General features: G+C 42.9%; 1 protein-coding gene across 1 annotated transcript; it reads right to left on the bottom strand.

Annotated features, from left to right (window-relative positions):
- Positions 1-479: 479 nt before the first annotated feature.
- Positions 480-21,479, bottom strand: RPN2 (ribophorin II). Its single transcript, XM_042894684.1, has 17 exons — positions 21,189-21,479; positions 19,288-19,383; positions 17,251-17,426; positions 16,348-16,423; positions 15,828-15,962; positions 13,697-13,873; positions 13,180-13,298; positions 12,671-12,776; positions 10,358-10,449; positions 9,354-9,468; positions 8,563-8,757; positions 7,980-8,066; positions 7,367-7,462; positions 6,137-6,212; positions 5,117-5,246; positions 2,793-2,878; positions 480-862 (listed from the first exon to the last, which is right to left on the bottom strand). Exons 1-16 carry the CDS (start codon positions 21,477-21,479, stop codon positions 2,827-2,829), a joined length of 2,019 nt encoding a protein of 672 aa, XP_042750618.1. The 3' UTR covers positions 480-862; positions 2,793-2,826.
- Positions 21,480-21,604: the final 125 nt, after the last annotated feature.

The following is a 21,604-nucleotide window of genomic DNA, read 5'->3' as shown; positions in this document are numbered from 1 at the left end:
TGTTCATCAGGAGAACTCTCCAGAAATCTGCTCCATTCCCCAACATCCTCGTCTTCTACCTCCCAGTTCATTAATTCAGTGATACAGAATTACTGAATGCAACTTCAAAGTTCAGTGTTACAATAAATGTGAGTGAGAAGGATCCCGCAAAGCTGCTGAGGCAGACACAGGCAGGCAGGAAGCCCACAAGGACACCCAGGGACTCCGGTGGGAGCAGCCCAGCAGCTCCATGCAGCCAGGCCTGGCTCCATCCTGAGTCAGAGAACACTGGTTAGCAGAGAAACGCCAATGAAAACATCACAGAGGACAGGCAGGAGTGGGAAGTGTCCCCAAATAAATGGGTACCTCTGGGAAAGGACAGAAAAGAACAGGAAGCTCCTCACCACAGTGACTAATACACAAAAATTACCCACCAGAAAAAGCTCTGTTCATGCGAGCCCAACTTCCAACCAGAGGTTCTGAAACAGCCAAAACAAAACTCAGGACCGTTCTTTCCTCTTTATTCACAAACTGTTTAGTATGAGGAGAGGGCACCTGGGGGAAGGCAGAATTACATTTTCCTTCTTTTTCAAAAAGAAATTACAACATTCTAAGAGCAGAGAACGGGGACAGGGATGCAAGGAAGAAAGGACTTCCTGGTTTCATATGAAAAACACTCAAGTAGCATGAACACAACAGTGAAAAAAATCAAGATTTTAAAAAAAGTTTAACTGGAACCCTCTTGACTTCATATATATATATAAAAAAAAAAATCTGCTGCTGCTTTCATTCTTCTGCTCTTTCAATTACTTTTTCACTTCTATTCTGAAGGCGTTTGCTCTGTTTTTCCCCATTTCTTCCATTCTTCTGGTGCTAGTGTGTCCTGGAAAGGGAAACCCAAACAATTAGCTCTCCCAGGCAACAAAGCACTTCTTCACATAGTACAAGTGCCCCCAGACCCCTTTTTCTCTCTCAAAGGAAGCTTCTCTGAGAGGAGGGTGATAAAACCAGCACTACAACATAACCAAGGAATCAGTACAAGTAGTATGGAAACATTCAGGCAAAATGAAGGTCAATTTCTGGTGCAAAAGGAACAAATGAGCCTTGAAAAACACAAAACTGGACAAAAAAGCAGGGCTGAATGCAAAGTAGCCTGCAGCCGCTCTACCACTCCTCCACTTTCAATAGGACCATTATTTCCAATTGCAACCAGCTGGTAAACACAAAGGAAAGATCTTCAACAACGTGGGCACAGTAAGTCCACCTTTTTAGCGTCCTTCTCCCTTTCAAGGAGACAGATACAGGCTGGGTGCACCTGACAGTCCAACCCCAGATGCTGGTAGCAATACAGTCTTAGCAGACATATCTGGGGCATCAGAAACCCAGCAGTGAGGAAAAGCGCTGTGGCTGCACATGGCAGCAATTACGGTTTGTGGATGAGTTATTTCCAAGATCTTCCACGATTACTCATAGCCCACAGGGAATTAAGGAGTTAAAATACCCAGCTGAGAAGCAGAAAATTTGCAAGCTGTGGAGAACACACTTCCTAAGTATTTGGTAACAGGCCACTAAAGCTGAAAATCACTGGCTCCGAGCTGTGGTAAAAAGAGAAGCATCCAGCAACCAGAACACAGTGACAAGTGACATGCACCTCCAGTAACCTGTCAGAGACTGTTTGCTGCTATTATGCCTCTAAATACTCCAGGGAGAGCAGAGGTGGTGCCAGGCTGTTTTTCCTATGGGATACAATGCTCATAGTCCATAGGTAATTCTCCTGAAGCCATCCTCCATGCTATCTGATGTGCAAACAGGAGCTTATAGCACAGTGCACACAGTTTCTGAGATGCAGCCACCCACACTGTTTTGCTCTGCACCACAAAACAGAGCTCTGTTCAATGTCTGTGTGAATACCTGGAGTGCTGGCTATGAACACCAGAGCGGGTGCACCAGTACCAGCACATTCTGCAGTAGTTCTGTCCCCTGGACTTGTCCCACATTCTCTCTCCCTTCCCCTTCATGAAATAATGTGTGAATAAGAAACAAAGCCATACACACAAAATGGGCAACATGCAGAGCGGCAGCAGATCTGCTTCCCATCACACTGTGGATGTAACAAACCGGGACCTTACCTGGTCAGAGTCAAAGGAAATGAAGGGCTTTACATTAGCACAGGCTAATGGAGATCCTATCAGATGCTTGTATTCATTCATGGGGAGCTGGCTGCTGCTGCCACTGACTGAGCCATCGTGACCAGTTCAGTCTAATTGAAGGGTGAATCCTGGATCGTGTCCTCAGCTGAATGAGACTGTGCTGACCTGGCTTCTGGTGCATACAGAGCACTTGCCATCTGAGCAAGGACTTAATTGAGCTCCACCAGCAGTCAGAGTGCCAGCAGCTGAACAGCCAGGACACTGCAGGTGGGGAAGGAGTACCCACAGCAGGACAGAAAGGCTCAGATGCGAGCCGCCTTCGTTATGTTCTCCTCTAGCCAGCACTGCTAATTATTTACAGGAACAATATTGCTTGAACTATGTTCATTCCTACACCCACCCAGCATATTAACATGCACATATCACCACAAGACGAGATTATTAAGGAATCACATGAAGACCATTTAGTCTTCAGGGACACACACTGCTAGTATGCAAACCCAGCTGTAGCCAAGGTCACCCAAGGACTGATTTAAAGCCAAATAAACAACGCTGAAAGGAGGCAGCTTCAGCTCAGGTACCTTTTTGTGCAAGAAATGAGGAATGAAGTGAAATGAAGCAGACAGCACGCCCAAGAAAGTCAAATTCCAAAAAGACCCTTACTTCTAGAAGAGTTGGTCACTAGCAAAAGCCCTTTTTACCGCAGCGTTCTATACTTTGCCAACCTACTGCTCTGCTCTGCAGCGATCCTGCCAAAAGGAGAGAGGAAGAAAGGTTCAGAGAAGACAGGAAGGAGGAAAGCAGCTCTGCTCTGGGAACCAGAGCCCATGACAGAAATGCAAAGGGCAAAACCAGGCCTTCTGGTAACTTCTGAAAAAATATGGTTTATATACAGTTCCCCTCCAACCCCTACCTGCATTTTCCATAGTGGAACAGCAGCTTTGCCTCCAAGTGCTATCAAGTTAATTATCAGTGCACTTAACATCTGAGCCAGACCTGCCGCACATTAACAAAGTTGTCTTTTGGAGCTTTAAAGTCATGTACAAAGGGTTTAACTTTAGCCTAAGGTACAGGTTCTACTTTCAAATCTGCCACTGTGGTCACAGATTCATGTCACGTACAATGAAAAAGCAGAGACAGCCCCTGCAGTGTTTTGAAGTAGGAACCAGCCATCAGCATTTACGTGCTAACAGAAGCCCTGGTTGAGCTAAGACACTTAGAAGTAAACTTTGTTGTATTTTTTTCCCCCCTTGCATCTGTGTGCTAAGAAATCTGTTGTTAATAATGATTTTATTGTTACCTGTTAAATTAAAAGTGAAACATTATTAAAATAAACAAGAGAACTTGCCATAGTGCAGAGGGCTGGGCATTCAAGGGAGCAAGTCTGAGGCAGCTGAAAGGACAGCATGTAGAGAGCTAATTATAATTGTCCCCCCTGCTACAGCCATGCAAGTAGAGATGTTTGAAAGGCAACACATCAGCGTGAAACCCCTGAAAATTCTACTCTTCTGTGTTTGTGAGGTTTTGTTTTGTTGTTGCTGTGCTTTTTTCTTGTTTATCTTTACTTTTTTTTGAACTTTTCTTGTCCTCTTGACAAGTGTAACAAAAATATGAGAGTTCAGGGCCACTTATGTAAATAGGTGCGCAAGGATAAAGAGTTCTAATGGCTCAAAAAGAGGAAGCAAGAAAAGCACAGGCTTGATGGCAAAGCAGGTCATGAGATCATCTTCAAATCCAAATTCTGTATTAGTGCAAAAGTGCTAAAATTTAGATCTCTTGTGGAAACTCCATGTGGTAGAAGTGCAGGCGAGCTAAGAGTTCAACTTCTGATTAACAGACAGTATGGAAAGCTTGGGTCAGCAACCAGACTGCAGGCTGCCTGGTGTGGCACAGGGCACAAAGATGAAGCATCCACACGAAGACTGTCCATACTGGGTAAGGCATTGCTGTACCACGCTTGCAGTACCCACCCAGGTGTGCACAGTACAACTCAGTGACACAGAGCTGCTATGGCACAGGTCCCAGCAGCAGCAGCCCTGTCTCCAGCAGGGTTGCACAGCTTAGGAACAAAACCACACTGGGCTAGCTCTACAACCTCTAGCTGTAGAGAAATCTTGCCCAGGGCTGGCTGGTGTTCCACACTGCTTGATGTAGATACCTGAGTGCATTTATTAGAGAATCACAGAATAGTTTCAGTTGGAACAAACCTGCGGCGATTACTTGGTCCAACTGTGAGCTCAAAAACAGAGCTAACTTTAAAGCTGAAGCAGATTGTTCAAGGTCATATCCAGCCAAGTTCTGAACGTCTCCAGGGAAATAAACGTTTTACAATCTCTTTAAATCCTCCTTTCCAGTGTCTGTCCACCTTCAATAATTCTGCATCCCTAACATTCGTCAGAATGTTCCATGTTGCTCCTCGTGTGTGTTGCACTTTTTCTGCTGTTACAATGCCTCAAAAAACAGCTGCCTCTCTTTTCCAATTCTGCTTCAGGTAGAAGACAGCAGTAGGATAATCCACAACTTACCTTCCTCCTCTTAAAAATGTACCTCACAAGCACAGTTGCATAGGAGCATAGATTTTCTGCATTTATACCAGCTTTAATTACCTAATATTATTAAAACTTGGTACACAACTAAGTGAAACAGTAGTGTCAGGGAACATCTGTCCAAAAGTGGGTTTCCCCATGTCACAGTGTATATGCTTTCTTTCACTCATTGCTTTTTCCATGTGTCTGACCACTTCAGCAAGAAGACAGGCAGCCCATCTGCTCTGAAGGAGCAGGCAGCTGCATCTCAGGGGGAACCTCGTTGCCCTAGTCTGTTCATTCTAGGGCTTAACTTGAAAACTGGCATAAGAGTCCCCCCATCCAAGAGTGAGGAACTAAAAGCAACGCTTGTCACTGTACCAGTTACTGATATACACTGATGTGTTCTCCTCCCTGCAAATTTAAAAGCAGCTCCCACTAATGCATCTATGCCTGGCTTACCGTTTTACTGCCTTCTGAGCCAGCATCCTATTGCCTGCCAGGAACGTGACACCACCCAAAATGGCCAAGTACTTCAGAGTCTGGAACATGTTGAGCTGAGTCCAGTAGACATACATAAGTCCCAACATTGCTGTGAAAAAAGACAGAGTCCAGAGTTGAAACTGTACTACAAAGACAGACCATTAGCTATTCCCAGAACGATTCTTGCACTGCCACACCTAAGCACTTGGTTTCTAACTTGTCTCTGCAGCTCCAAAGGGACAGATTTAAGGACTGTGTATGTGTAACTGCCAGGAGAAGGAGGCATCTGGGTTTCCATACTTCAGAAAAATGTGACACTGACAGCTTGCAACAAATCCTCCAGTGGCATAATTATGGACATATCACAGAGTTTGGAGGCTATTAAAAGATGGAGGGTATTCTGGATTGTAACAGAGGATATTAATCTTTGCTTAGTTTTAAGAGCTTATAAAGCTTTCAAGGAAACTGGCCTGGATTAAGCAGAATGTTGTCATATGGAAAGCAGTAGATCCCAATGCTCTCCCGACCTGCTGTGTTTCTGAGAGTCTACCAAGGCAATAAATAGCTATGCGACCAGAAGTACAATAAAACTGATGACAAAACCTGGTCCAGCCTAAGAAGATTTTCACAGAAAGCAGTGTAAAAGAAAAGATGAAGAGAGTAGTCCCACATGTTTCAATCCCTACAGAAACTCTACTTACAAAGGATAAACATGCAATAACAGAAGTGTGACCTCCGGAAATAAGAAGTTCTATTAAGTACTGATAAACAGTTGTGAGAGGAGCCCAGATAATGACCGTTGTTATAAGCTGATGGCCAAGACAGATTTATCATCATATTAACAATCATGAAAAGCAGGAAGGCAGATGAAAACAAGAGAACAAACGTTATGCTATTATGTCATTATAGTTAATAGGCTGCAAGCCCATTTACCAACACAGCTCACATCTGTAACTCCCAGGTGAGAAGGTCAAACATAGCAGAGAGCCTGACACTTACCAGCATGTCCCATGTGGAAAACAATAGTGCTGGGAGCAAAGCTGAAGTTGGAGATGTTGGCACCAATCTTTATCCACTAAAATGAAAAGAAAGAAAACCTGAATAAACAGTCCTTGTAAACACAAGCTTTCATTTTAAACATCAAGGAAACAGTCGTCAGAGATACTTAAGTTCTTCAATGAATACAGTGTATTCTCTACAGAAACACATTGTTTCCTGGTACGGAGAGCAGTAATTTTGTCAAAGACAGCACTGTTGAGCTCCTTCAGTGGAAACTTCTCCTACTGCTTAAGTCTGCAAAGGCAGTTCCTCATTTCTCTTTCTTAAAGCAATGAGAGGGTATTATTCCAAATCTGTGTTTTCCAGAAAAAATAGTGTCATTTATTTCCAGCTGAATTAATTTCAATTAACAACAACAACAACAACAAAACAACAAAAAAGGTAGCATTCAAGTTTTGGACAGAGCAAAAGACCACCTACAGATGCAAAGATCTTTCTTCGTAAGAACAACTTCAGTTTTTAGTGAATGGAAGAGAAAGGCATGAAAGATGGAGAAAGATGGTAGCAATAAAATTCCTCACTGAAGTGGTCTGTCATCAGCACATGTACTGCTAACTGCAGAGAGCAGCAGACACGACTATTTGAATGCCAACTTTCACTGAGAACAGCTAAAGGGAAATCACTGCAAAGCAAGTAAGGTATCAGGTTTACCCTCCAAACAGTATAATTTAACTTGACCAGATGAGATTTGGTACACATTAAGTACAAGACACTGAATTGATGCAGTTGAAATAGAGCTAGATGTTTCAACTACCAATAGACAAATACCAATTAAGTCTAGAAATGGGAATCAGGCTGATGGGATTAAGTAACACAGATTTTGTGATGGTTATATAAGGCAGAATCACTGCTTCTCTCCTGTAGAAGTCTGACGTTAGTTGTAACTTATCTGCTCACCATTACTGAGCATGACTAGCAGAACCACACTGGAGAAACCCCACTTCTAACTGGCAACAGTATTTTTCTCTTTTGACTGTAAACTTGAAAAACAGTTTAGGAGACAAAACAAACCAACATTCTGCACAGACACTTGCTAGCTATTACTGCAGCAGTGCTGTGCTGATTATAATTAACTAGGAATTATAACATAAAGTTTAGATGGTTGACTTTCAAAGTGACTTCAGATTGAATGGGAAGATTTCTCCTTGTTCTGTGGCTCAGTTCACTCACCAGAACGAGCAGCAAGAGCAGTGGTGAGAGAATCAGCGCTGTGAATGTGTTGGATACCACAGTGGGAGGCCTCTTCTCAGGTTCCCTGAAGAGGTGCTGCAAACAGACAAACTCAGCTGGTAAGAAAGTGTTCAACAGAGCACCCTCTCAGCTCCACAGAGGACCAGCTGCAGCCCTGCTGCTGTCTGGTGTTGTTCTGGATGATGAGCATTCCTCTGCTGGCAAAGCACAACTCTTTAAAGTAGCGTCTATTGCAGTCTGAACATTTGATCTCTTACTCAGTTAGCTTTTCCTCACGCTCACAGAAGCAGTGGTTAACTTGTTATGAGCACAAGTGTTCAGAATGATGCAGAAAGCTTTCTGTGGTGCCCACTACCTGCTCTACTTCTCTTGTTTGAGTCTTCTCACAGTTGCTCTCTCCTGGTAGGACACACAGCTTATTCATTTAAGTGGTAAATCTCTTTTCTTTAATTACATTACTTACACAATTAACACTTCCGTGAGAGATTACTAATCAAAACAAAGTTATAATGAGAACAAAGACTAGATAAGCTAAGGTAGGTTTAGCCCCCTCCCTCCAGTCTCTGCACATGGCTTTTGGTTTTGATTGTACCTTAATTTCAGGCTTGGGAACAAAGAGGTTCTTGGACTGGACTGTGGATGGCACATCTTCTTCTGGGAATTTAATCACAACATCAGCCTAAAATGAAATCACATAACTTCAGGAACTTTAATATTTTTTAAGTTTTCTAAAACCTACTACATTATTGGTGCCAGTTTGCCAACCATGACCGATTTTGTCTTAAAGGAATCTACAAAAAAGCCTCCAGAATTGAAAAAGAAACTTTTCCTAAACAGAAGAAGTTGGACTTACTTCCAGCACAGCGAGCACAGAAAGCCTAAGCCTTGAAGTATTTGCTGTGAACTTATAATCAAAGTCATAAACACTCTCAAGTTTCTAATCTACGCTGTGAAGAAATAAACATTTATTTAAAACCCACTTTGAAGCTCACTTGGAGTTTGAATATTTAAACAGCAAACTTCAGAGTCCAAAAGTGGCCAAAAAGGTTTTGTTTCACTACAAGAACAAAAACATCTGAGTTTTTTTTCTTTTTAAAATTCCAAGCCTGTACAAAATCCTCCTGCTAGACTGTCAGTCATCTCAGAACCACATCACCACACTTCCAGCTCCATACCACATTCCACAGGATTGGATTTTCCAGAGTGGCATCTCCAATTATCAAGTACAGAGTGTAGGTTCCAGAGGCAGAGTCAAATTCAGTCTTCCTTTCAGAGGTATCCAGTTCAAACTTGTATACATTCTTGCTATCTGGTTCTGCAACAAAAACCACCTCCTGGCCAGTCTTTTGGTTGTGAAGTCGGACAAAAGTCTGAAAGGAAGGATTAAAACATTGCTGGAATATCTCACTGTGTGAAACCAGAGACTGGGAATGAGCTGGGATGCCTGCTGCCTCCACTCCTGAACAATCAGAAAGTACAATGCCTCTTCAAATAATTCTATTAACACAGGATCAACACCGACCAGAGGCCTACCTGAGGTACAGGGCAGTATAATGAACGCTACTGGAGAGAGGAAGTACAACAGCACACAAGGGATGCATGCATATCTGCTTTTCTTTTAAAAAAATTATACATTAAGACAATAAACACTGCAATCGTGGACTTTCTCAGCCAACAATCTATATTCCAAAGGACAGAAACGTACTTTCACAGTGCAAACTCCTGACACTTATTTTGCTGCAGTACCTGCAGCATCTGAGCAGTGAGAGATTTCATGGAACATACAGACAAAACAAATGGGCTGAATCCACCTCCCTCCCACCAACACAAGTAATTTTTCCACAGTCCATGTCAAAAACATAAGGCTTTTCGAAGCCTACTGAATCTTTCCAAGAGCAACTGTCATCTCAAATGCTACAAAATGGAACACTGTGCTGACACAGTAATGACAAGAATTTGTTCTAACCTGGTGAGGAATGAGATCAGCTCCACTGTTCACATCTATCAGCTGGAAGGATAGAGCAAAATTCTGATGGCTGTCAGCGGTGAAGGAGCCCTTGGCTTTGGCTGGGTAAGCTACCCTAGGAAGCAGAAAACAAACAGAATTGAGGTGATCATCCAAAAGAAGGCCTGGTGTTCTGTGAAACCAAGGTGTGCAAGTTGCACTAACAGCACTGTAGTCTACCAGGCACAAGTGATCTATTTTAACAAAAAGTCAGGTCAACGAGTATGCCTTTCTGTTCTGACATAATTGAATAATAATAATAAAAAAAAAGGAACAAAATTCCTCCATATTACTCCTGTGAGCTCCATACCTTGCATGTTTTCATGTAACACATTAGTTCACTGCAGAGTTCAAAGGAACACAAAAGAAAATTTTGCTAATCCTACACCCCAGGTTTCATTTAAACAAAGCTGTGCTACAAGGTGTGATGGCAGCGTAACAGAAGAACCCACTCAGATTTCAGCACAGGAAGGCTGTAGCAATGCAGAGAGGACCTCAGTGAAGCCATGCAAATAAGTTAAATTCTATCCATTATGTTTTAACTGACGGCAGTCAAAAAAGCAGCTAAAAGTTCAAGTGAACCTAAGCCACAACATAACCAACCCCCCACGTACACTGTGCATTGTGTTAGAGCTTCTCTATCAAAGTTCAGTAATAACAGAAACATTAAAGCAAATATTTTAACTTGCTTTTGCTACAGAGACTCGACACCGGAGGAGCAGAAGATTAAGGTTGCCTGGTTTCTCTCAGTACTTATTTTAACACTAAGGAAGACCTTGTATAAAAATAATCACTATTTGCCGCCCCTCTCCCCCGCCCCCCCAAAAAAAATTGGGGTTTAAGAGGAATAGCACTGGTATAGTTTTGTTGGCAAGATTTTCCTGATTTAGCTTAAGCAGGTAAAGCTCGTAGACCTGCAGTCTAGAGCCAGAATTGCCCCTCAGAGTCACAATGAAGTGTTTTACCTGGTTGTTTTTGGTGCAATGCTCTGATCTTTATCCACGGTAGAAAGATCTACATTAGTAATCCCAACTTCCGTGGACACTTTTACTTTCAGCTGCAACAAAACACAACAGAAAGTTACTGGGACCACTCCTATTAATTATGGTCAAGTTCACTTCAGAAGCTTTAGTTCTTCTGTCCCCTTCCCCACAAAGAATCCCTCACTAAGCCAAGACAGAACCCAACCAGAAAGGCAGATCTACAGCAAATTCCCTTTTGGCAAAGCTCCTACATCAGTCACTAACCCCAGCCCACTCCCTTCCCCTCCACCATCTCTGAAGACAGCTGATTCTCAGCCATGCAGGAGTTGGCTCCCCCTGGAGCACTGTTTTTAATGAAACAGTCCAAATATCCACATCCAGCTAGTTTTCCTCTTACACGAGCAGAAGCTAGCAATTAAATCTGGCACCACATGCAACGTGAAGTTGTACATGCATGCATTGTGTCCTGGACAGCAACCTGAGATGAGGGAAGTCTCCAGACAGCAACCAGCTATGCCTGCATTGGCTCCTAAAGCCTAAAAGGTTTCTGTTGGTTTCATTGTATTACCAGCAGGCAACAGCCAAATCATTCCTGCAGATCTGCAGGTTTTTTGTTTTTGTTTTTTTTAAACCGTGCCTCTGAAGGAAGGCTTGCTATTTATCATTCAGTGCATGGCAGCCAATAAGGCTCTGCCATTTATCACAACTCTTCTGTGCTGAGTGCTCTACAAACCCAAGCAGAGCAATGATTTCCTGCCCCTCCCACCCCAAACCACAGACAGTGAGCTTCAGTGGGTTTCACCAACTCCATACCTCCTCTCAAACACAAGCAGGTCCTACAGTGTGTAGTTATTAATTAGCACATTTGTTCTCACAACTTACAAATGCTCCCCAGGAGAATCAGTTTCACTGCCAAGATATTTTCCATCATATACTACAATTTGTTGCTGCTGGTTTGCTCATGTGAAACAGCCTCCACCAAACCATTCAGGTCTGACTTCAAACACAACAATTTTGACAGTTCCTTCACAACAAAAGGTGTAATTTAATAAAGAAGTTGGCACTGAAAATGGATCCATTTACATACAGACTACTCAGACTAATTGTAACAAAAGCATATTTCATTCCAAGGTGGGAGCAAAGAAAGATGGACTGATGAAATAACCATTAAAAAATAAAGTTACAACTCAGAGCTGCTGCACACAGCCCCTCTGACTGAACAGTACACAAACATCTCTCAAATATTTTAATGTCAGGAAATGCAGGCTCTGCCTGGAGTAATAACCCACTGGTTTAGCTCATTACTGTCAAAAACGACGGGTGCATTAAGGACAATTAATGCTAATAACAGCAAGGAAAAAAAAGCAGTTCCCCCAGCAGTCCTCCCCCATAACAATGTGTCTTATTAGAAGCGGCTCACACAAAGCCACCCCAGCGTTAATGCATTCCTACTGGTACCTCTGTGTGCCAGCAGCGAGCTTAAGCAGGGCCAATCAATCCCCTTTTGACACTCCTAAGTGCCATTACTACTACAATGACAACATCAATTTGACACACGCTAAAGGTCAGCAGTTGTAAGTAAGTGTCTTCCTCTACTCCATGCTGATGATGTTGCAAGACTTTAAAAGCTAATCTTTTCCTTAAGTAGGGCAATTAAAAGCAAAAATTAACCCTAGGAATAGACACGTCAGCTGTAGACACTACAACGAATACATGAACAGCCAGAGGACGCATGCTTCTCACCATCCAACCTGAGAAGGAAAGTAAAACCAAATGTTTAACACAAGACTCCCCTTTAGAGAGATACTCATACCCAGTTAGGAGGTGCCAAAAGACCAGCAAGGCTCTTTTTGTAAAGCTCGAGAGCTTCCACAGGCAGATGACACCAAATGCTTAACTTCCAGACATCAGGCAAGCTCTAGACAATCACTCGGCCGCCAGCCAAGCCTTGTGATTTACAGGTTCTGACCTGAATGCTCTGAAGAACATTGTTAGCACCTGTCTTTGCATAGCTGCTTAAAAATATGGGCTGCTACATGAACACTTCCACTACCAGCCTCTGTCCACAAGCTGTCAAAACAGCAAATATCTAAGTGGTAAGTTGGTTCTGAAGTTCACAGAAATCTCTTTTGATCATACACTAATCTGGTTACTGGTCGTAATCCAGAGCCAAAATCCAATCCATGTGCCAGGAAAACACATGCTAAAAATGCCATGCAACATTCTTAGCAGACAAATAAAAAGCTATTTCACTGTATAGCACAAAAATGAAATGCCACCCAAACACACACCCACCTCAACTTTGTTAGCAATAAATCTGTTGTCTCCATCAACACTGATAGAGAAATCATAATATCCACTTGCAGGTTTGACATTCATGAAGTTCAGCTCAAAGACCTCCCTAAAAAAAAAAAAAAAAAAGCAAAGTGTTAAGAACCCTCTAGGACATGAACAGAGTGGCCTACAATAAGTAACACATCTTGCTACCCAGATGTCTCTCAATCTATTAAACAGACAAAAAGAAATGCTGCATAGAACTAAAACTAATTAGTGTGGGGTGAGAAATGTGCTCAAAGTTCCCTCAAAGTCAGGAGCATGCTGCAACTTTGCAATCAAAGGACCTATCCAACAGAAATTCAGCATCACAACAGTGCTCAGTCATCCACCATCAACAAAACGTAACAACAGCATTTGGGGTTTTCCATCATACAAGCATACGTTTGGTAGAAAAACAAAAAAGAGAAGCAAATACAACCCTGTTCAAATAACATTTATTTTCCCTCAACTCTAGAATAAGTTCTTACCCTGACAGAGCAAACGCTGTCTGCTGGAGGACAGTGGCTTTGGTAGATGCAGACTTGGCGTAGTCTAGCTTTACAGAAGCTCCAGTGAGTGGCTTGGACATAGCATTGGTCACTTGAAGCTAGAAGAGCAAAACAAGAAATTCTGTGAAATCCACCATCTCACACGGACTGCAGCTGCACAGACTGCCCCCCTCTATATTTTGTACTCAGGCTTCTCTCCTGCCCAGAGACCCAGACTGCCTTAGTCCCTTTTAACACAGTGGAGAAAGCTAATGTTTGTAAAAAAGCTGACTTCGACAAGGTCTCAGTGTGCTTTTTCAATGTAGCATCTGCTAAGCCTTGGGTAAGCAGAGGTTTCTAACAGTTTTCACAGAAGTACTAAAACACCAAACTGACAGCAGGCTGGGCCCTGACCTACAATTAAAGGTATCACCTTACACATCACACAGCTTGCCCAGATCTACAAGACAAAAGAGTGAGCCAAGAGATGAGTTCAGGTTTTCACATAAGGACTGACCCTAAGTACAGGCTGATGGTGAGACACAGCCGCAGGACCGTCAGGGACAATGACCACAGGCAGATGGTAGCGGTTGTGGGATAGTGAACCCGCGGCACAAGCAACGCTGAAGGCCTCTGAGAGCGTCTCAAAATTTTTCTTGCTAAAAATGGCATTCATCAACTGGATAATTTGATCCTGACAAAAGAAAAACCACACATTAGCACCAGCAGCTTACCACAGCTGGCTCAGTAAAACGCTATTAACAAAAACACCATTCATGTAAACTGCTTAATTTCTCCTGTTTCATTTTACAACAGCTGACGCTACGAGGTACCCAAAATTAGCTATCCTTTGAATGCCACATTAGTACTCTTATTTTTGGCTGGAAGGTTCCAACCACAGTCATTTTAATTGTGCTAAAATGCACAGAACCAGAATTTAGATCTACCTCTTCAGATTACATGTTTCAGAATGGAAGATGCTGTTGGCTCTATTCAGACTTCATGCAGGGCTCCAAGAGCAGATCAACTGCCTTCATAGAGCAGAGAAGGGCTAAGCTACAGCTTAGCCTGTTCTGGTTACCAGTAAAACTGGGACAACCTTAGAGTGGTGATGCAAACATTCTAATGGCTCTAGAAGCAGCCAGTCCAGGCCCACGCAGGCTTATCCCCTTGAGCACAGTAGCATCCCTAAGCTCAGAGGCTGTGCTTTAAAGCAGTACCCCTGAGAGCACAGATCTGACTAGGAGCACCCTGACTTTGTAGTGTTAATGCACCTGCACTGCTCTCTGCAGACTACACTGTATTATATAGATTCTTCCATTACTTCCTGCTAGTATGGAAAGTGAGGGTTTCGTTACCTGTGCTTTGATCCGAACAGAGGAAACAGTGGGCCAACTTGTTATCAGAAATGAGAAGGATCAAAGAATCCAAAATAAAGCAGTAGTTACAACATTTCATGACTTGCAGACAAGGAACACTTTTAAATGAAATCTACTGCACCTCAAATGTTCAGCCTCAAGCTTGTACATGAGTGCCCTCGAACACAGCACATGATTACAGAAAGCATTCAGACAGATGCTACAGAACCTGCATAATGCAAACAGCTTTTCATTTATGTGAAGTGAGTGGCATGGCTCCATACATTAACCAGCAACTGACACACATTTAAATTCAGAAAAAAATAGTTCCCACTTTTTCACATACAAAATCTGTTAATTTTTAAAGCAAGTTTTGTGGCTTTTACGAGGCACTTCCACCATTCATAGGAGATAAAGCTTTAAAGTCCTAACAACAATGCTTCTGACAGCCCAATTCTGAATCAATGCTAAATTTTCCTTAATTGGACTTTTTACTCTTTTCTTATATTGTTTGGATGCTGCCTGTTAGAATTGTGTGTAGCAGAATCACCACCTTGATGACATAACAAACATTACTTTGCAGTTAGTCTGCTGGCAGCAGCGTGGAAGAGAGCCAGCAGTTAACTCAGACACCTCACACTGCTTCTGTCTCAATCCTGACGCTTTGGCTTGTCCTTCTGGAAGCTGCCATTCTCAATCAAAAGATCTACTTGTTAAAAAAAAAAGTACCAGGTAGAGAACTTGAAATAATAATTTCTAGCTCGATCAATCTCCGAAGGAATTTCCAAACAATCTTCAATTTCAGTGCAGATGCAAGCTTTCAGATTCCTGAAAAAGTACAGTACTGATGTTGCCTCCCTTTTGGACACCATTAATGAGGGTGTCTGTATTTCGTCATAAGTAAATAACATTTGTGAAACGCTCTGAAGTGTTGCAAAGCACCTGGAAGTGCCAAATACCTGAAGAAACTCTGAAACAAGAGGTTTTTTTCCCTCCCAACAGCTTCTCTCAACAAAGAAAAAGTAGGTCTCAATTGTAATTCCCTTCTGTACATTTGGAGAAAGAAAACAAACACCACAAATTCAGCCTATGAACTTGAAGATGAAATTTCCTTCTATGTTCTGTTATTCAACATTCACACTGAGATCTCCCTTTTTGCAAAGTGTGCTCATTACTTTTTCCAGTAGAAATCCTACCTAGTTATGACACACACTTGCAGTGTGCAACAACGACCAGGTAGGTCCTTCCTGTGAGCTACAGCGTGCAAGGGAGGAAAAGGCAGGTACAGACCTCCTTCATTGCTGGTTCTGTTCCCACGTGGTCTGACAGCTTATAGGCAGCAGCAACAAACAGTGCAGTGGTCTCGATTCCTTCTTCAAACTGCAGATAAACTCCACCCAAGTCATCCAGGCGAGCAACAAGATCCTGACAGAAAGAGTTATTTCTATTTAAACTGCATTCCAGTGGATCCACAGAAGTTAACTGTAGCGTTCAGTGCCTAATCAAGAGTATTGGTAGTGGATTCATTGGAGTACTTTATACATAATTTAGAAACAGGAAGAAAAAAATGCCTTTGGCCTTAACTGAATTTAATTATATTTTAGTCAACAGACTTTGTGTCACACTGTGACACAGCTGAAGTTCAGGGGAAATAACTGCTTGAAATTAAGAGCCAAGCCAACTCACATGATACAGAAAAGGAATTAGCCAGATTGGCTTTTCACTGCATGTTTCATATTAACACATCCTTCAGCATTACAGACATCTAGCAGAAATTCCAGAGTAATTGGAGACCACAGTGTCTCCCTACCTCTATCTCTTCAACAATGCCACTTAAATCTGCCTGCTGAGACAAGTAAGATGCTGTCTCCAAAGCCTGGATGGTTCTGAAACAATAAAAAACAAACAATTGTATGATTTTTGTTCCTTAGAAGTCATACATCATTCAAATGAAAGCAACTACAGCCTCTATTCCAAATGATGTGTAAAGTAGCCGTTAACGAGTTCAGCTGACCCCACACAATGAACGCAATGAGATTTACTGGAAATGTAGAGTTCCTTAGAGAATGCCACCTTAGCTGTATCAGCTTTGCAATAAACTCATAGATTCAAAGGCAGAGAAGAAACCAGACTTTAATCTTTGCATTGCACAGTCCTCCAAACATGCTGCTGAGGCTTCAGAAGCCAAGTCGTTACAAGCTTCCCTTTCTTTCCAGCTTTTAAGAGCTCTATTCTCTCCTCTGCAGTAAATATTACTTCAGCAATGCTTTGGTAGTAATTGCAAAGACTCCTTCTGCTTACTGGCACATTTTCTTCCACCTCACAGTACATGCATCCCAGCCTACAAAGAAAAAGGTCTAAGGAAGAGCATCCAGCATACCTCAACTCTAAATAATCAAGAACTATGTCTGGGTTTTAATTTGTTTTGAATCTTTTTAAAAGAAGAGGCCTCTTTGGCACACATCATCCTCTGACCATTACTTGAACTAAACAGAGTAGATTAGATTTAGGCAAAATCACAGAGAACAGTTCAAAACACACTTTCCAAATTTTCCCAGAGAGTCGATAATGAACTGGACAAATATCCCAAGTGAAAATACAGTGTGGTCTACTACAACCAGATTACCAAACATTAAAATACCCTGTACTGCAAAATCCAATTGACTAGAAGGTGCACACACAACAGTGAAACATTTCTGTTTGAAAGACTTACGCCAGCACGTTTTCTTCTTTACTGAGGCGAGCTGTAAGAGCACTAAGTGCTTCCTGGGATGCTAAAGGAAGGCCAAAGCTGCTCAGGGCCCCAACAGCATGGAAGATCTGGGTGATTGAAGAATCCTCACTGACAGCTGCAAGCAGCAGCTCCCTGGTCTCATTTGAAATGGTAACCTGAGGGAGAGCACAGGGAATACATTGATTTACACTTGAGAACAAATCTCTTCAGTCTTTCCACTGACTTCCTCCTGGGGCAGTACACTTGACTGGTGAACTACTATCAGCTGCAGAGAAAAAGACATTTATCACTCATTATCTTTCAGTTTAACTAAGTACCTAAACACTGCTGTCAACTCTCAATTAGTCAGGATAATCCACAGTTCAGATTTATCCTGGTAACTTCTTAGTACCTGCTTTTCATCTTACCTCACATAACGGTGCAGCACCCACTGATACTGATGAAAAGTGAGGTGTGTGCGATGCAACTGCAATTTACTAATAAGTGTGGTCTGTGTGTGTATTGCTGCAGTGTTTCAATACTGGGCTTTCGTTCCAACACCTTACAATCTTTCCAAAGACTGTGAGTGATTCTGCTTTGGTGAATCCTATTCAAATGCTCTTCGTTTTCCATAGCTACTGATGTCTCATAGAGAGACCTGACCTCCAACCTTCTCTATTATCACTCTTATCTACAAGCTGGCTGTGCTGCATGCAGGATCAGCTCTGCATTCATGTGGACATCTTGCTCGAGGATGCTAGGAGTATCTGGGAGCATTCACAGCCATCCACGTTCTAACTATCAGTTCTGAACTATTTACTTCTGTAGAAGTGTGACCGTTCACTGAACTAATTCACTGTGTGTTGGGTGAAAGAGCCAGCCATCATGCAGAAAGTCAGGAAAGAGCTGAATTGGGTGGGTAAAAAGGGAGTAGACAACAAGAAGGATACCAAGTGTGACACACAGACAAGGGAATAGTAAAGTCATTTACTCATTCTGTTATCATTTCAGTTATCTGGTTGGTATTGGCCAGGCACAGAAACCCTCTGTTAGATTTCCATGTCATTCAGGGCAGAGAAATGATGACACCTCTGAAGATGCAGCAGATTAAACAGATTTTACACATACCAGATTTAACAAAAAATGACTTCTTACAGCAGTGCCTAGCCTTGTCATTTACTGATTGACACGATGTTCAAAATAGAAGGTTAAGAAACAACAACTATGAAGGCTGCTCCAAAAGTAATGCCTCCCATTTAATGATGTTGGCCCGTGATACCAGAGCCAGACAGTGATGGTATGGCAGCAGGAACTGTACCTTCCAGCCAACATTCTGTTACATTTCTGTGTGACAGATGGCAGCAGAGGGGCAGTCTGACAGAACAGCATCTGACACGGATTATGTATGAACAAAGAAGTGGAACTGAATTCCTCCATGCAGAAAAAACAGCACCCACTGACATTCATCAACACTTGCTGAACATTTATGGAGATCAAACAGTGGATATGAGCACAGTGAAGCAGTGGGTGGCACATTTCAGCTGTGGCAACAGCAACAGTGGGGCATCTCTGCTGGCTGCAGATTTGGATGAATGTAGGGTGCAGGTTCTTGTTCACTGCTGGTGAAAATGGATAACTAATGGTGTCAGTGTTGACAAAATCTTATTTTGTAGCTGAGAATGTGCTCTATCAAACAGTGTTATTATGCTTTTAGTATCTGCTATAGTTTCCATGGAAATAAATACAAGGCATTACTTTCTGAGAGATGCAACTTCTACCCTGTTAAAACATCAGAAAGTGTCTGAGGAGACAGTATTGGATCAAGTACTCAGGGGTGCAGTGAAAAAAATACTTGCCTCCTATCTTTGAACTTTGCCATGTCTGGGATGCTTTGTAAATTATTTCCTTAAGACATAGAGTACAACCCATTGAGAGAAAGTCATATAGAAATTATGCTTACAAAATGGATGAATAAAGAAATTAAGGTAAACGTTTACTCAGTAAACCTGTCTTCAGAAGTTAGGGCTCTAAACTCACCTCGCAACCAGACAGGACACGGATAGATTGTGCAGCATAGAAAAGGGAATCAACACTGCTGGAGTCCACATGGGATTTGATGAAATTGCAGGCAGCCTGCAAAGGAATTTTAAATTATGCATCAGTCTTAAGCCACCAAGAAGAGTTTTCAGTTATACTCTTAAAGATGATTTCACGTATGCTGGTGTGTATTACTGTATTGAAAAAGATATAAAGCAACAAAAGAATTTCAGTATTTGTGACGCAGCAGAACACAGCTCCTGTTCAAAGAGGTGGGTGAATTTCAAATTAACTCTACTACAGAAAACCTATCAAAGTAAAAGATCCATGTACCTTTACTAAATAAAAGCTTGGGGGATAGAGAACAGATGAGCAGTTATTCTGCAGGAAAACTTGCTTCCAGCTGTATATCACACATGTACTTATGGATGCAAAATAAAGAATTTCAAAGCATACAGAAAGAGAAAAAACAGGCAAACAGCTACAGTATGAAACAAGCACATTACTGACTGACTGCATGGATCATTATCATCCTATTTTAATCAGAAAATATCCAAGAAAAGAGCAAGCCTTAACAAGTGGGACAGGATCTTAATGCTCCAGATACACAAGAATGTTATGTTCCAGTCTTATGCTTATTTTTACCACTATTATTTTTACTACTGTTACCACTTTAACAGTCTCATGCTGAGAAGAGGTACACTGCCCAGAAAAGTCATTGTCAACACAAACTTTAAGGGACAAAAGAAATGACTGGTTACCTGCAGATGCAAAGGCTACGTTACCTTTGTCAAAAGTAGGCACCAGTAAAAAGCCCAGCCATGCAGACAAAAGGTAAAGCAACAATTCCAGGAGAAGCCCACAGATGACCAAACATACGTGGTACAGAGCGTGGTTAAATACAGCACCTTCAGTTAGAAGTTTGTGGTACAAATACACAACATCCCAAGGAAAAAAAAAGAAAAAAGCCCGAATGGTTTCACAACTCTAACTTAGTTGAAATTATGAGGAACAAACTTATGTTCACAGCTAGGTGTTGGTGACAGAAACGAGATTATTCACTCTGGAGGAGGATCAGGAGAGAGCTCATAACTCTTTAAAATTCCTTGAAGGGAGACTGTGGTGATGTAAGGGCTGGCCTCCACTCCCAGCTAACACTAATAGGACGAGAGCTGATGGCCTCAAGTTGTGCCCAGGGAGGTTCAGGTTGGAAATTAGGAAACATTTCTTCTCTAAAAGAGTGGTGTGCAGTGGCACAGCAGCCTGAGGAGATCGGGGAGTCACTGACCCTGGAGGTGTTCAAGAACCATGGAAATGTGGCACTGAGGGACACGGCTTAATGGACAATAATGGTGCTAGATGGATGGTTGGGCTAGATGATATGACAGGTCTCATCCAACCTTAATGATCGAATACACCTCAGTAAGAGCACAGGAACAAACTAGAGCATTCAAAAGGGATACACAAAGGGCTGTAAGATTATCAAAGCTGGTAAGCATCACGCTGATGCCACCAGCCTTTTTTTTCTGACTTACACATAGAAAAATGTATTTTGTAAAGAAGAACAGCAAAATTGAGCAGCCTGACTGAGTTTGGCAATGGATCTGAAAGAAAGCAACGAGCACTCCTGTCTCACAGGCAGAAAATGCTGCCACAGAAAGGTGTAATTATAGTGCAGGTGAATGAACCCCGAGGTTGCCATTTTGAACTAGCAAACTGCAAGCTGTGACACGGTGGACCCAGAGAGCGATGGAACAGCTTTATTCAGGCACCGCAGACACGCAAGGCGTTGCTCTGACGCCGAACAACACCCGGCTGCGTTGCTTTCTCTGCACGGCCCATCGGAGAAACGGTTTCTCCCTCACGGCTCCGCCCAGCCCCACGGCACACCGCACACCCACCTTCTCGTCAGCCACACTCAGCCCCAGGCTGTGGAGGCCCACGATGGAGTGATAGGCGGCCTGCAGGTCGGCGAAGGGCCGCTCGAGGGCCGCCCGCAGTCGGGCCAGGTCCCGCGCGGTGAGGTGGTGGCTGGGAGCGAGGGCCTGGGCGCCAACGAGGAGCAGCAGGGCCGCCACCAGGCGCAGCCGCCGGCCTGCGAACAGAGAACCGACGGAACATCTCGTCAGCACCGCGTTACCCCGCAGCGCGACCCGACCCCGCGCAGCCCTCGCCTCACCCGGCGCCGCCATCTTGTTGCCGCTGTCCACTAGGCCACGGTGCCGCTTCCGGTCCGGCGCGCACCACCGCGGTACGGAGGGGGAGAAAGGGGCGGAGCGAAGGCATCGTTAGCCAGGAGGCCTCCGCGCCACGAGAG

The sequence above is a fragment of the Lagopus leucura genome, unplaced genomic scaffold, assembly GCF_019238085.1.
Source record: "Lagopus leucura isolate 7727_CA_CO unplaced genomic scaffold, USGS_WTPT01 131-10_obj-0_obj, whole genome shotgun sequence".
In the NCBI taxonomy this organism is placed as follows: domain Eukaryota; kingdom Metazoa; phylum Chordata; class Aves; order Galliformes; family Phasianidae; genus Lagopus; species Lagopus leucura.
This window is presented reverse-complemented; position numbering and strand designations above follow the sequence as displayed.